The following is a 15,842-nucleotide window of genomic DNA, read 5'->3' on the forward strand; positions in this document are numbered from 1 at the left end:
CGGCAAAGAGGAGTTACAGTCTGAGTGATACCTATAGTGGCGCAGCAGCCTAATTTACCATCCCTTTATTGAGGAAATTGAAGCACAGGCAGAAGAATGCTGCTGTTTCTTTTAAAAATGGCCAATTCAGCATGTGAGGGTTTTTTTCCCACCCAGGTACAACATGAGCAATTAAAAGTAATTTTTCACTTGATGAATTAAGTAAATCGGAGGTCTGTAATGTTCCTAGCAAGCAGCTGTAAGGACCTGATCATAAAAACAATGCCTCAAAAAGTACTTCATTATTATCATTATCTCTTTGAACACCTGAATACTAAGAGCAGCCCACCTTGATGTCCATAAAAAGGAAGGGAAAACCTGTGTAAAACTGAGAGAAGGAAGAGAATGACAGAAACTCTGGCCTTCACCTTCCCCCTGTCCTCTCCATTGCTTACTTCCAAGCTTTTTCACAGATGCAGAAAGAACCTAAAGCCTCTAAAAGCTGAGACATCTCCAAGCCTTGTATGCCTCCAGCCTGGGGAAAACAGTAAACCTACTGTGACACACACGTGGCTTGTGGAAACCCTCCTCTGCTCCTGCATCCCCTGGTGTGAGCAACAACAGTGGACCAAAGTCAGCTTCAGGGACCACATGCTGCCTACTTTTCAGGTCAGTGACTGCATTCCAGCTAAGCTGTGAATCCTCAAGACTAGAAAAGCAGAAAACTACTCCACGTAGCAGGGAAGGAAAAAAAAAAGACAAAACTCCTTTGCCCCCCATCCCCCTCAGTGAAAAGGTAGCAAGTGTGTTTGGCAAACTATCCTATGCTTGTAAAGTAATCTTAGCTTTTTTCCAACATTTCTCTACTTTCCCCTTTCTCTCTCTTAGCCTCTCTTACTGTTAATAAAGTGAAAATACCAAAAAAATTAGTATCAACATATAACTTCTTTTGAGTTTGAATTCTGTTTTGGGGAATATTTGAAACTGAAGTTCTTTCTGCAGTTCACAGAGATGATTGCTCCTCCATAATTAACTGTATTGTAACATTTAATCATAGAACATGAATCCCCTGAAACGAGAGTGGTGATTCCAAAAAATCATGACCCCTGTGTGTGTGTTTTTTATTAAATGTATACAAGGTACTTTTCTATGGTGAAGGATTGAAATTTGAAAATTAGCTGTACTTTATACAAGTAACCTCTGGAAACAATCACTTCACCTTTGTGATGTAACTTTGTAAAATATTTTGCAGAGATAAGGGGTTAATTTAGAAATTACACAAGGTACCCTCCAGAAAAATTACCACATTTTTGTGGTAACATGAAACATAATGCACAAACTCTGGTGAATTTGTTGGATGCATTTGGTGCCAGTCTCCTCCAGGAATGGGGTGGGCACAAAATTATTGGTGTAATATCCAAGAAATAGTTGATCTAAACTCTACCCTGCATGCAGGGGCAAAAGTCAAAAGAGATAAAGGAAAGCCTATCATTTGTTCTGTCTTATGTGCTGTTGTCTTAGCTGCACAACACCAACAAAAACTGGATATGGAAATTATAGCTTCACTACAATATTTGGTTAACGTGTCGCAATCGCAACTAGAGGAAGATAGGGCTAACACCTACATCCTCCAGGAAGAAATAAGAAATCAGAAAGCTATCACATGTGCTCAGAGAGGAGCTGCATGTGAGATTAGCAAGTGAAGCAAAAAAGGCAGTTAGAGCTGGAGCTATCGAAAGAAACATATCCCCTCTCTTAAAATCTGACTTAAAATCTTTTCATAATCAATCAGAGAAGCTGGCAGTCTCCTTTGTCCCTTAAATAAAACAGAATACATATATGAGACTTCAGATGATGACACACCTTACATAACCATGAAAGAAATCCTGTATATGGCTACTGAATTGGTTAAATTTAGAAAGGAATATAGCCAAATTCCTAAAGAATCTGAGACTGAGTATGTTTGGAGAGTCTCTCTTACTTTGGGGTGACCAAATTCTGTTACCAGAAAAAAAGACAGAAGGGTTCTGGGGGCAGGGAATGACCCTGATATCTTACCCAAAGAGCAGCTTTTTGGGCTGGTAGACTCAACCCCTGGAGAGATCCCCAGGCTCTAGTGAGAAGCATTAATCAGATTGTAGAACACATGAAAAAGCTACTTGTTTACAAATATGTATGATAGGGAATTAACACCATGATATGAGTCCCCTATGATGATGACTGTAGACCCTGAAATAATGATACTTCTTATCTGAGGCCGCCCTGAAACCAGAGGCATCCAGATAAAAGGACAAATAGAAAGCCTCATGAAAGGGGAAAGAGCTGTAGCCACCTTGGAGACAGCTATTAACACAGCCATAACTGAGAAAAAAGTAAAATTTGGACCTGGGGGTAGGTGGCACAAGAATGAATTAATTATGGAAGAAAATGTGACCTGATACCTTCAAGTACAACGGATTTTAAATCAATTTCACACAGAGTGAAAAACAACTGTGCCTCCAGTAAGACTCCAAAAGGCTATGTCCTCCCCTGGGCAAGGAAGATGACCTAACACAGGGGAAGAACACAAGGAAAAATAAATACCCTGTGGAATGTGGGCATATAAAAAAGGATCCAGAAAACCCTCATAGATGGCCAACCCACTAATAAATTAGAGATATTAATTTGAGAATGGCCAACAAAGGACAGTTAGCATTAAAAGCTATGTCTGCTACAGACCCTTCCCTCAAGGGGATCACAGAAAGGGAATATGACAGGAAACTCCTATCTTCATCCCCAGCAGGTAAGCCAGGGGACAAAGGGCTTATCAAAAACTCCAGAGGAGACTTATTAATAACCTGTCCTACTGGTCCCCACAAAAATCCCTGTAACTTTTCTACTAGATACTTGTGCCCAAATGTCCACCCTTAAAATTGAAGATTCCTCTTCCTGTGGAATCACTCCCTCACGTAAAGGTATACTTGTGGATAATTTTGGATACACACAACCCCAGACAACAGCAAAAGCAACCTGCTGGTTACCAAGAGAGGAGAAAGCAGTTGAAACCCTCTTGGTTTGGGGTAAATTTCATACAGATTTACTGGGACCAGGCCTCCTAGAGGGAAGGTCTTGGACTGATGAAGAAGGAAAAATATGGGCTTCTGGGAAGGAAACCCAACATTTGTGTTTATTAAGTTCTGCCCCTGCTCTTCCCCCCCCCCCAGCAACCAATGTCAAACCTTACCCCTTCCCCTTGTGAGACAGTGAAAGAACCACCCTGTTGCTAGAGGACACAAAAGATACTTACTGAGTCTGACTCCATGAAGATGAAGGCTGAAGAACTGAATAAGAACTTTTTATTATTTATGAAGACTTCACTTATATAGGTTCTGGCCAATGACCAGGGATTGGAGAACAAGGTTACCACCTCTCCATCTCACTGGCCAGACTAGAAGTCAATCACTTGACTCTCATCAGAGAGGAATGTAGAAAACACAATTGTTTACAGTACAAACTGTGAGAACTCAGCTACAGAGCTGTAAACATCTTAAAAAGCTCACATAATATAGCAACATCACCCCAGTTATTGGAGATTTGAAAGAAAGAGGAATAGTGATTGCAACACCTTCTCCTCCTGTCTGACCAGTCCACAAGCCAAGTAGCAATTGGAAAATGATGGTGGACTATTGATGTCTTAAGTCAAATTCAGGGCCTCTCACCGCAGCAGTCCCAAATATTTCTGAGCTGATAGCTGCTATACAAGAACAGGCTCATAAAATTATGGCCCCTATTGATGTCAAGGATATGATTTTTATGGTTGCCCTGCAGGAAGAGGAACAGGAGCATTTTGTTCTCATGTGGGAGGGCCAGCAATACACTTTCACCCCCCTCCCACAAAAATTTAAACACTCACCCACTCTAGCACATCATGCACTGGCATAAGAATTGTCACTCCTTCCTCCAGCACCAGGAGTAAAAGTATACCAATACAGTATTTAGGTAGCACAAGATGAAATTTCACCTGTACAATCAACACAAACAGACATTATTAAGCATCTAGAGTCCCTGGAATTATATATTCCTCCTGAAAAAGTACAACCCCCTACACAAGAAATACAATTCCTGGGAATCTGATGGAAAGGAGGAATGGTCTGTATTCCCCCTGACAACCTTCACCCACTTAACACCAAATTAAAACGCCATAGACTAGAAAGATCATGCTTTAGGCCTGCTGAGTTTTTGGAGGAAACATTCCTGATTTTTCAATAATTGCAAAGCCCTTATAAGATTTGCTATGGAAAAAAGACAAAGTGGGATTGGACCCCCCCCCCCCCCATGATGAGGCCCTACAACTCCTAATTTTTGAAGCCATTATATACCAATCACTAGTCCCTATACACCCTACTGATTTAGTACAAATTGATGGACTGTACATACACTTACAGCAGAAAGGACCAAATAGTCTTACCAGACCCATAAGATTTTATTCCTGCAGTTTTAAAGATGCAGAAAAACAGTACTCTGCCTGGGAAAAGGGCTTATTATTATAATATTTATAATAAGGGCTTATTAATATTATTATAATATTATAATAAGAGCTTATTAATTATTATATTATTATTATTATTATTATTATTGGTGTTTAATACTGCTTTTCAGGAAGCAGAGGAAACTATGCTCCAACAATCACTAATTTTAAGAGGACCTTTTATAGCCATCAAGCCAGTCAAGTTTGGCAGTAACACCACCCCCAGATCGGGTGGCCAAACAAGCCTCTGTTCAAAAATGGTTCACTCAAATTGAACATTGAGCAACCACTTCAAGCCTTCAGGGGGAAATTAAGTGCTTCAATCAGTGGATAAAAGTCTGATTGTAGTCAGGAGATTGTTAATGGCTAATAGTTTTGAAGCAAATTACTGATTACCTTCTACCTAGAAACTAAGATGCAGGTCTCAATTTACAATAAAGTTGGGACTAAGTGATTTAATGGCTAATTTAACAACTTTCAGCTAAGGATTACAGAAAGCCCATCTTAAGGGGTTGTGATGAGTATTTTTGTAGTGCTAAATATTAGGTTCATAGGTTATGTGAAACAAATCTAAAGCAATATTCATGTGTAAACTCACACTATATTCACAGATAAAGCAGAATCTCCAATGCATTGACTTTAGCAAAACTTAACTGAATTTTTGTCTGGTCGAAATTTTGTCTTACTAGTTAATAAATTTTATAATGCTTTTACCGAAATTAATTGATACACTTAGATATTATAACTGATTCTCTTCCTGTATGTTATATGCAATTTTCACCTTTTGAGATTACACTTTTTACACATGGCATTACAGTATTCTTGTATGCAGAGAAACTGACCAGCAAGAGCATCTACAAGCAAAAATCAAAAATGCATATCAGTGAAGCACAATAAAAATTTTGGTTCTCACTTGTATTTAGATAAGTTCCTGAACAGCTATTATTCTGTTCCTTAAAGTCCCCCCCAAAAAAGTGAGGTGGTGCAAACAGAAATACCAAAATTTTGGAAATGTAGATCTATAAATAGAAAGAATGAACATTTAAAGCCAGTTTCTACTCCATGATATTGGCTTTTGGTCCTACATAAGAGAGATTGTAGAGTTAATCTTTGGAGATTTTTACAACCAAACTGGACACAGCCTTTTATAACCTGCCTCAGTGGACTATATATGAACACGCAAACTCCATAGCCATAATCCAGCCTTAGTGATCCCGTGACTATAACCCAGGATCTATAATAAGAGAGCTTCCCAGGGCTGCTTAGCGGATCTGTGAGGGAAGAAGAAAGTTAGTGGTGATGAAGTGATGTCATATGAAGTTAAAAATTCACAAGAAGTTTACACTAAATATAAGTTGTTTTCAAACCATGACAACAAGGGTGCCAGACTAATGGACCAATGAAGAGTTCTCAGGAAATACGGAAATCATAAGAAGTGAATACTCAAAGGAGTCCTTCCATGCCTCATTCTCTGTAGATTTTAACATTCAGATTTTAATTCAGACTTTAATCCATTCCTAAAAAAAAACAAGGAAGAACTCTTCAAATAACAAAGCACCGATTTTTTTTCCCATAGCTAAGCAACCTAGTGATTACAACTAGGACTCAGTTCAAGAATGGACTAAAGGGGGAAAAAAAAGAGAAATTTTCATGTGTTTCAATGACTTATTAATAATAAGTTTAAACAGCATCATAAGTCTATGATAGCAAAACTTGCTAAGAGGAATGGACTTTTTTCTATGCTGGGAGCAACAGTTAATCTCAGAAATCATAAATGCAAAAGAAAGCTGAGTGCACTGCAAAACTGGTCCTCCTTCAAGTAACACAGATTTTATTTGTGGAAAATTTCCCTTTGTTGTACACTAGATGTCAGGGTTGGACAGTAGATGAGCTCATCCATTTGCTCCGACATTTCTATACATCAGGCTGGATGTCATCAACATAATTAGGTGGTAAGCTTAGGAATTATTTTTTTAAGCATCTGGTATTCACTAGAAGCAATCTGCACAAACATCACAAACATCCTCTCTCCTCCACTTGGCAGCATTTTATTTCAGCTAAAAGCCACAGGCTTTAGAACGGGGAGAAAAGATTCTGAGATATCTTTCCAATACCAGTGAGTGTCTGGCAGCATTCTTCACCTTCTCCAGCTCCATTAAAAAATACAAATCAAATGATGCCTCTGAACGACTGGGGTGAACAGCCACTTTCTAGAGGTGACTCTTAAATAGACGTGCAGCACAACATGGATTTAGCTGGAGGAAAGTGAGAGCAAAGAAATCTGATCAGACCTTCAATAAATTTTAGAAGCCATAGGCACTCTTCATGACTCAACAAGCTGAGTGGTGCAGCTGACACTCCTGGAGGACAGGATGCCACCCAGAGAAACCTGGAGAAGCTTGAGAAGTGGACTCATGTGAACCTCATTATGTTCAACAAGACCACGTGCAAGGTGCCGCATGTGGGTCAAGCAACCCCAGGTATCAATACAAGCTGGGCAATGAACAGGTCATGTACAGCCCTGCTGAGAAGGAATAGAGGGTACTGGTGGATGAGAGGCTTGATATGCAGCCCAGAAAGCCAACCATGTCCTGTAGTGGTGCAAGAGTTGTTTTATTAAGTTACTAAGTTATTTTGTGAGATTTATAAGTTATTTTTGTAATGGTTCAGTCCACTGTAGCCCCCTGTGTTCTGTAATAGTTTCCCCCCTATGGGTTAGTTATATAACCAGACATTATATGTCAATCATTCCTCCCCTGCACCTGTCCCTGTCAATCCCCTGTCTCTCCTCTTGGTCACCCTGTCTGTCACTTTGAGACCCTTCCCTGGATTTTGGAAAGATCCAGGAGAGGCGTCGAGTGATAGGCTGGTGCCTGGGGAATCCCCTCCTCCCCTCTTGTGATTTGTTCATTGTTCAGAAGTTGACACCCCCTGTTACACCCCCGTGTTCCCTGGTTGGCTGACCCGTTGTCACCACCCCTGGATCCTCCCCCATTTATAAGTGGCCGCAAGGCTTTGATCTCTGCTCTCTCTGGGCAGCAGTGGTCTGAGGTGGAGCTCCTTGCCGGTCTCCCGTTAATAAACTACCTTCTACCCTGCTCAAAGAGAGTCGACCCTTTTTCCGTCGCCGCATTCATAACGCCATCAGGTCCACTTGCCTTTGTGGGGAACCAAAAACCCACCGCGAAGAGGTTGCTTGCCCTGCCTGTAACCCCGACTGATCCATGTTGCCGCAGTGCAGAACTGAGCTAGCCTGTGGTCAATGCCTGCTAGGTGTGAGGGACACTGCAGCAATGTCCGAGGGCTGCAACACGATCTGTGTGGCCAGCAGGTAAACCAGAGGTGATTCTACCCTTCTGTTCTGCTTTGGTAAGATCCCACCTGCAGTGCTGAGTCCAGTTCTGGGGTCCCCAGCACAGGGTCCCCAGCAGAGGAAGAACATGGACCTATTAGAACAGGTCCAGAGGATGGCCAGGAAGATGTTCAGAAGGCTGGAGAACCTCTCCTATGAAGACAGGCTGAGAGAGCTGTGGTTACTTGTCCTGGAGAAGAGAAAGCTCCAAGATGACATTTTAGCACCTTCCAGTATCTAAAGCAGACCTAAAGAAAGCTGGAGAGAGATTTTCTACAAAGGCATGTAGTGATAAGACAAGGTGAATGGATTTTAACAGAGAGAGTAGGTTCAGGTTGGATATTAGGAAGAAATTCTTTACTTTGAATGGTGAGGCATAGGAACAGTTTGTCCAGAGAGGCTGTGGATACTCCATCCCTGAAAGTGGTCAAGGCTATCTTGGATGGGGCCTTGCCCATATGGAAGATGACTGCTTATGTCAGAGGGGTTGGAAAGAGATGATATTTAAGGTCCCTTTCAACCCAAACTATTCTCAGAGTCTGTGATGACACCCCACATAGGTCAATTCATTATGCTGTGACCACATAGCAGTACATTCAAGATGACAACTTATCTCTGCCTCGTGGCAGAGGAGAGTGTTGACCAGGACAGCAAAGACAAAAATCTCCCCCTTTTTAAGATGCTAGTGACAGAAGAACAATACCACAAATAGACTATTGATAATAATGAAAGGAAAAAAAGAGGTTTCTCTTTCAACCTCTACAAGTGACCAAGTGGTGTCCACTTGCTGTCTGCAGGCAGAACTCTGTTAGGTGAAGTGTATGGGGAAGAAATGACACAGACAGAAAATGTGTTTGGAAAGACAATATAATTTTCCACACATACATACCTACATGGATACAATATATGCAGTATACAGCCTATCTGAGAAAAACATTTTAGGGTATTCTACAAGCAAAATACTTTTCTTAGAAAATTCCCAGAGATAAATCACATTTCATAAGCAAGAGGCTTTAAAGTCCATTCCTTTTTGCATTGCATTTAGACAGTGACACAGCCCTGCTCCTGGAGTCACAAGTTGTGGTGGTGGTTAAGGTCAGCATCACAAACATGAAGCACACAGATGAAAATAACTGAAACATGGTGACATCAGAGTTCTTGGGCAGTGAAGATGTCTAGCAAAACATTGTAAAAAGGTGTGAGATCTTGAGGCGAGTACACCTGGAATTGCACTGTGGGAGTTCTTAAGGGAGTGAAGGGTATCTGCAGCACCAGAAAATACCTTGGCTTTTTTCATGTAATGGCCAGCCTTGATTTTAATGTGACTGTTATGCACCAGCTGGTGCAGTTTTAATGTTGAACATATTACAAACTTTTAGTGTACTACAGGGCTAATTAACAGTGAGCAAATTTTTAGAAATAGAAATAATAGAATTGGTAGGTGGCATGGATACTTCTAACAAGAATATTTACAACAAAGCGTGTTCAGACAAATTTCTGTACAAGAAATTTTACTTCACAAACCTTGACGCTCCTTGGAGGAGCCAGCAATGGTTTTCTCCATTTTTCCAAGGTCCTGATCCAAAAAAATGTCCAAGCTTCTGAGTTGTCATGGAGTAAAAGAGGATTACAACATATGATCTTAAGATGGGTAAATAAGTAGTTAACAATGGGGAGAAAAATAAAAATTCATAAATAAATCTAAAAGTGTGATGAAATGGTCAGGATTCATAGTAAAGAAAGACTGTTGTTTCTGCTATTCAACGTGCTTCTCCAGAAGATGTGATTTGGAAAAGTTGGTGGAAGAAGAAAGCAAGTGGGGAACAGAAATGAAGAAAAAGTGAAGAAGTAGAAAAGGAGAAGCAGCAGCAACTTACTTAAGTGTAGTTGGCAAATCCACCAATTCAGTGTTGGTTAGTGCAGAAAGATGCCTATGGAGAGAGACAACGCTACTAATTCCACAACTCTACATGTGTACTTGCGCTAAACATTAATTAGGATTTTTTACAGAGAATTCTACAGAAACTACTGTTCAGTCTCCTAAAGGAGGTTCAAAAATGAAAGTACAACTTTGAAATCTATTCAGAAAAACATAGAAGGAAAACAGAAAGTGTAATTACATTATTGTAAACATTTCTGGTATACATGTCTCTTGAGCAGTATGCAGTACTCGTTCTCTCCTTTTAAAATGAAATTAAAACCAAGAAGGATATAGAGATGAGCAGCAACGAAAATGAAAAGTAGAATAGGTTTGCCTGTGGGGAAAGTAAAAAGAGGCCTGCAAAGGGACAGTTGATATAGTATGTAAATCACCAGGGGCTTGGGGAAAGAGAACAGAAAGCTATTTGCCACTGTTTCTCAAAGTGCAAAATCTGGGGACAAGAAGATCTTTTTGACAAGGGACATGTTCAACTGTGAAACTCAAGCCCATGGGACACTGTATACTGAAAGAATGCATGGGATCAAATTCAACTAAATAAATGCTGTAAAAGACAATCAGTGTTATTTAACATTCAACAGAATTTGAGCAAAGAGCAATTTTAATGTTGTGCTATATTTTCTTTTTCTAGGGAGTGAAGTGAGAGGACTGTCTACTCCAGCCTCCTACCTGCATCCTCCTGAATACATATCACACTGTCATAGGAGGACATTTATTCTCAGTACTGTTTGGCAAGAAAAATTTTCCCATGCTGTCTGAGATAGGAATTACTGTTTTAACTGTAGTAGGCAGAAGCTCACATTGAGAACGCCATAAGGAAAACAATAATCTATGAAAGCATTGACTTAATTTGTCAGGAGGTAAGTCACTTTCACTTTTACTACAATTACTTTGTGTATGTAATTCTTTTAAGGTAACACACCAATATTTTAGTACTAAGTGAGCATATACTACAATAATAAGGCTATTGAAGCAATTTCTAACAAAATGTCCATTATATTGTGTAGTTAAATCATACATTTGGTTTTAGTTAGAATTGTAGCCGCTGTCAATGTAGTGTGGCCTGTGCAATGATCCCACAATGTTCTCTGTTTGCCGTTCCAGGAGCCGCCTCTTTATCTCTTCTGCTATTTCCTATTCCAGCTCTGGGAAATATGTTGAATTTTCTTCATTCTTCCCCTCTTGTCAAGCACCTTACCTCTCACCGGACGTTCCTCCAATTTCTTGTGTAAGGCAGGGAAATAATCTCCAAGGTTGTGAGTAGGCCTCCTGAGGTATTGCAATTGAGGTTTGATGGCTGGTGGTGACAAAGGAAGAACAATGATGGTTACTGTGCCTAGCTTTCACTCACTTATGGAGAAGAAATGGACTTCTCAGAAGCTGTGTCCATCCCACTCAGCACAGCCTGTCTGTGCAAAGGAGGGTTTCCAGCCTGAGAGACAGGATTCTTTTTGGTTAATGGGTAGTTACAGACAGTTAGGAAAAAGTTCACAGGAAAAATGGTTTAAAAATATAAATCATAAATATAGATGTAAAACTCTAAAATGAAACACAGGCATCTCCCAAATTGAAAGTAGGGCAACAAAACACTACAGAATACTGGATCTTGAAATCACACCCTTATTCTGACATCTCAGCAGACTACATCACAGGAAAGAACATTCTCGTGTTTAGAAAACAATAGTTTAGACAGCAGATGAAACTGCCAAAAAAGTAAAATGAAGAAGTAATTTTATACTTACCTATCTACATATATACAGCAAACCACTTCATCGTTTTCAAAATATTGTTGATCAAGGTAATTTTAAGGCAATAAATCTGAATTGAGATGTTTCCCAGAATTCAGGAACAGGTGGATCTGAGGCATTTTGTCTGATTTTCCAATAAACTACATGCCATTGTGAAAGTTGGAAGTAGTCTACATATGAAACTGACCATTTTCAACATCTTAACTCTGTTTTTTGAACCTGCATCTTGTTTTCTTACTTCTTTACATAGACTAAAAAATTAAACATGACCATGATCAAAATATTTTCATCTTATGCTTAGCTATTATTTGCAAAATAACAAATTGAATATTAGTATGATAAGGATTTAAAAAGAAAAGTTACTGCTCTTATCATGAATCCTAAAAAGCAAAAAAGATTCCACTCTGGGAGCTAGCAAACATCACTGGCTCAAATGCTACACAGGAGTCACACTCCCATCTTGCTAAACTCCTCAAGTGATTAATCATACACTAAAATGTCTTGGGAAACAAAAAGCTATGGATTTTCTAAACTTTAGAAGTGCACGTCCAGATTTCTGCATAGTCATAATCCTCCCTGTTCTCAACTAGATTAGTTTCACATTCATTAAAAAGTTGGAAAATAACCAGGAGAATTACTGTTCTTTGAGGTACATTCACTTTTCATATTAATTCCATTTTCTGTACTCAGCATGGATTCGGCCAAACTGTTACTGAATTTTCCATTGCTCAGTGTGGGGTAATGTTTATTGTTACCAGCAATCTTATTGGAGATTTTGCCAGATTACTTCAGTAATAGATTTAAGGGGGTTTAACAGTGACAGTACTGTTTACCATCTTCATAGAGAAGCAGATAAAGGAGATACATTACATTTAAATTCTTAGGACTTTAGTGCATTAAAGTGACGGGCAGAACACTCTTTCAGGACTCTGAAATTCTGTTCTCAGATTTTTCACTGACTCTCGTGTGACCTGGACTATAACTTTCAGTCCAGTTTCTCTGCATGTAAGATGGGAATAAAAATGACAATACTTACCTCACAGAGTTATTATAAGGGGCTTCAATAGGTTATGATACTCAGCACCTTCAAGCATGGAGTGATGCATCTTTTTCTTTTTCTTTTTCTTTTTCTTTTTCTTTTTCTTTTTCTTTTTCTTTTTCTTTTTCTTTTTCTTTTTCTTTTTCTTTTTCTTTTTCTTTTTCTTTTTCTTTTTCTTTTTCTTTTTCTTTTTCTTTTTCTTTTTCTTTTTCTCTTTCTTTTCCTTTTTCTTTTCCTTTTCCTTTTTCTTTTTCTTTTTCTTGGAAAATAATTCTTTTTTAAGATCATGTCTATCATCAAGGCAGTGAAAGCAGAGAAAACATACTCAGTAGCACAATGTTGGTAGTGCCAGTGTAGACTAGAATTGTTACACAAGTAGGATCACACAGACAGACTGTGTGCTGTCCAGACACTAACTCAGCAAGGAGGCTGAGTGCATTAGCCACTCTGGTCTGACCAGATGTGCAACCCACACCATCTTATGGATGAAACCTCAGATTTGGCTAGGGTAGTGTGCACACAGTATTTCACCAGATTTCACACACACTGAAGAATTATGTTGGAAGAGACCTCCAAGATCATCGAGTCCAACCCATACCCAAACACCTCAACTAAACTATGGCACGAAGTGCCACATTCAGTCTTTTTTTCAACACATCCAGGGAGGGTGACTCCACCACCTCCCTGAGAAGACCATTCCAGTACTTTATTATCCTTTCGATTAAGAACTTTTTCCTAATACCCAACCTCTATTTCCCTTGGTGCAGCTTAAGACTGTGTCCTCTTGTTCTGTCAGTAGCTGCCTGGAGAAAGAGACCAACCCCCACCTGACTACAACCACCTTTCAGGAAGTTGTAGAGAGTGATAAGGTCACCTGTGAGTCTCCTTTTCTCCGGGCTAAACAACACCAGTTCCCTCAAGTCATTCTTCATAGGGCTTGTGTTCTAAGCCCCTCACCAGCCTTGTTGCCCTCCTCTGAGCACATCCAAGAATCTCAACATCCTTCCTAAACTGAAGGGCCCAGAATGGGACACAGCACTCAAGGTGAGGCCTCACCAGTGCCAAGTACAGAAGAATGACTTCCCTGGTCCTGCTGGCCACACTATTCCTGATACAGGCCTGGATGCCTTTGGCCTTGGCCACTAGTGTTCACTGCTGGCTCATGTTCAGTTGGTTGTCGACCAGTACCCCCAGGTCCCTTTCTGCCGGGGCACTGTCCAACCACACTGTCACCCAGCCTGTAATGTTGCAGGGGGGTTTTGTGGCCAAAATGCAAGACTCGGCACTTGGACTTAGAAAACTTCATCCTATTGGACTCTTCCCACCTACCCAACAGTTCCAGGTCTCTCTGCAGAGCCCTCCTACCTTCTAATAGATCAACACACTCCCAGATTTGTGTCAATTGTAAACTTACTACGGAACAACTCAATACCTTCATCTATGTCATCAATAAAAATATTGAACAGAACTGGCCCCAGCACACACCCTTGAGGGACGACCGGTGAATGGCAGCCAGCTGGATGCAGCACCGTTCACCACCACTCTCTGGGTCTGGCCATCCAGCCAGTTCTTAACCCAGCAAAGAGTGCTCCTGTCCAAGCTGTGGGCTGCCAGCTTTTCCAGGAGTATGCTGTGGGAGATTGTGTCAAAGGCTTTGCTAAAGTCCAAATAGACAACATCCACAGCCCTTCCTGCATCCACTAGGTGACTTGGTCATAAAAGATCAGGTTCGTCAAACGTGACCTACCCTTCCTAAACCCATGCTGGCTGAGTCTGATACCCCAGCCATCCTGTAATTCCTGCATGATGACACTCAGTGTAAACTGTTCCATTACCTTACCAGGTACTGACATTAGGCTAATTGGCCTATAATTACCAGGATCCTCCTTCCCTGCCTTTTTTGTGAATGGGCATCACATTGGCCAGCTTCCAGTCATCTGGAACCTCATCAGTGAGCCAGGACTGTTGGTAAATGGAGAGTGTCTTTGCAAGCTCATCTGCCAGCTCCCTTATCATCCCAGGATAGAACCCATCTGGACCCATAGATTTATGAACATCCAAGCAACTCAGCAATTCTGTCACTGCCTCCTCCTGGATAACAGGGGGATTGTTTTGCGCCCGGACACCATCTACCAGCCCAGGATGACAGTTGTCCTGAGGACAAGCCATCTTTACACTAAAGACTGAAGCAAAGAAGGCGTTAAGAACCTTCGCCTTCTCATCTGCAGTTAGTAAGTTCAATCCCTCATCCAGGGACGAACAAAGGTTGGTCTTACCCTTCCTTTTACCATTAATATATTTGTAAAAACATTTGTTATTATCCTTTACAAAAGTTGCCAAATCACGGTTGAACTGAGCTCTGGCCTCTTTTTTTTCCTACATGCCCTAGCAAACCCCTTAAATACTTCCTGAGAGACCTGACCCTCCTTCCAAAGATGATACATCCTCTTTTTATTGCTACATTCCTTCAAAACCTCATTGCCCATTGGGGCTGGATGTTTGCCTCATCGACTCATCTTTTGGCACACAGGGACAGTCTGTTTTGTACTCTCAAGATCACTGTTTTGAAGCACACCCATCTTTCCTGCCCTCCTTTATTTTTAAGGGCTGCTTCCCAAGGAACTCTCTGAATAAATCTCCTAAACAGGCCAAAGTCTGCCCTCTGGAAGTCCAATGTAAAAGTCTTATTGATGTTCTTCTTGATTTCACCAAATTTTGAGAACAATAATTTCATGATCACTGTGCCCAAAGCATCCTCCAACCACCACGTCTCCCACCAGCCCATCTCTATTTTTGAATAACAGGTCTAACATAGTCCTTCCCCTGCTGGGCTCACTCACCAGCTGTGACAAAAAGTTTTTCTCCACACACTCTAAAAACTTCCTGGACTGCCTCTTTTCTGCTGTATTAAGTTCCCAGCAGATGTCTGTCAGGTTGAAGTCACCAACAAGAACAAGGGCTGGTGATCCTGAAACATTCTCCAGCTGCTTACAGAATAAGTTGTCCACCTCTTCTTCCTGGTTGGGTGGACGATAACAGACTCCCAGTAGGATGTCAGTCTTCTTGGCCTTCCCTTAATTCTTACCCACAGGCATTTGACTCCATTATCATCAGTTTCAATACCTACGGCATCAAAACCCTCCCTAATGTAAAGGGCCACCCCTCCACCTCTTTCCCCTTTCCTGTCTCTCTGAAGAGCTTGTAGCCATCCAGTGCAGTGTTCCAGCTATGTGAGTCATCCCACCATGTTTCTATGATGGCAACTACATCATAGCTTT

At 40.7% G+C, this 15,842-nt stretch overlaps 1 protein-coding gene across 1 annotated transcript in view; it reads right to left on the reverse strand.

Moving 5' to 3' along the window:
• Positions 1-5,263: 5,263 nt before the first annotated feature.
• PDE1C (phosphodiesterase 1C) overlaps positions 5,264-15,842 on the reverse strand; it is a 301,936-nt gene continuing 291,357 nt past the window's right edge. Inside the window, exons 18-19 of the mRNA XM_058422827.1 lie at positions 10,976-11,074; positions 5,264-5,340 (exon numbers count right to left, since the gene is read on the reverse strand). Coding sequence (XP_058278810.1) covers positions 5,264-5,340; positions 10,976-11,074 — 176 coding nt within the window. The remainder of the gene's footprint in view (positions 5,341-10,975; positions 11,075-15,842) is intronic.

The sequence above is a fragment of the Hirundo rustica genome, chromosome 1 (genome assembly GCF_015227805.2).
Source record: "Hirundo rustica isolate bHirRus1 chromosome 1, bHirRus1.pri.v3, whole genome shotgun sequence".
Classification (NCBI taxonomy): domain Eukaryota; kingdom Metazoa; phylum Chordata; class Aves; order Passeriformes; family Hirundinidae; genus Hirundo; species Hirundo rustica.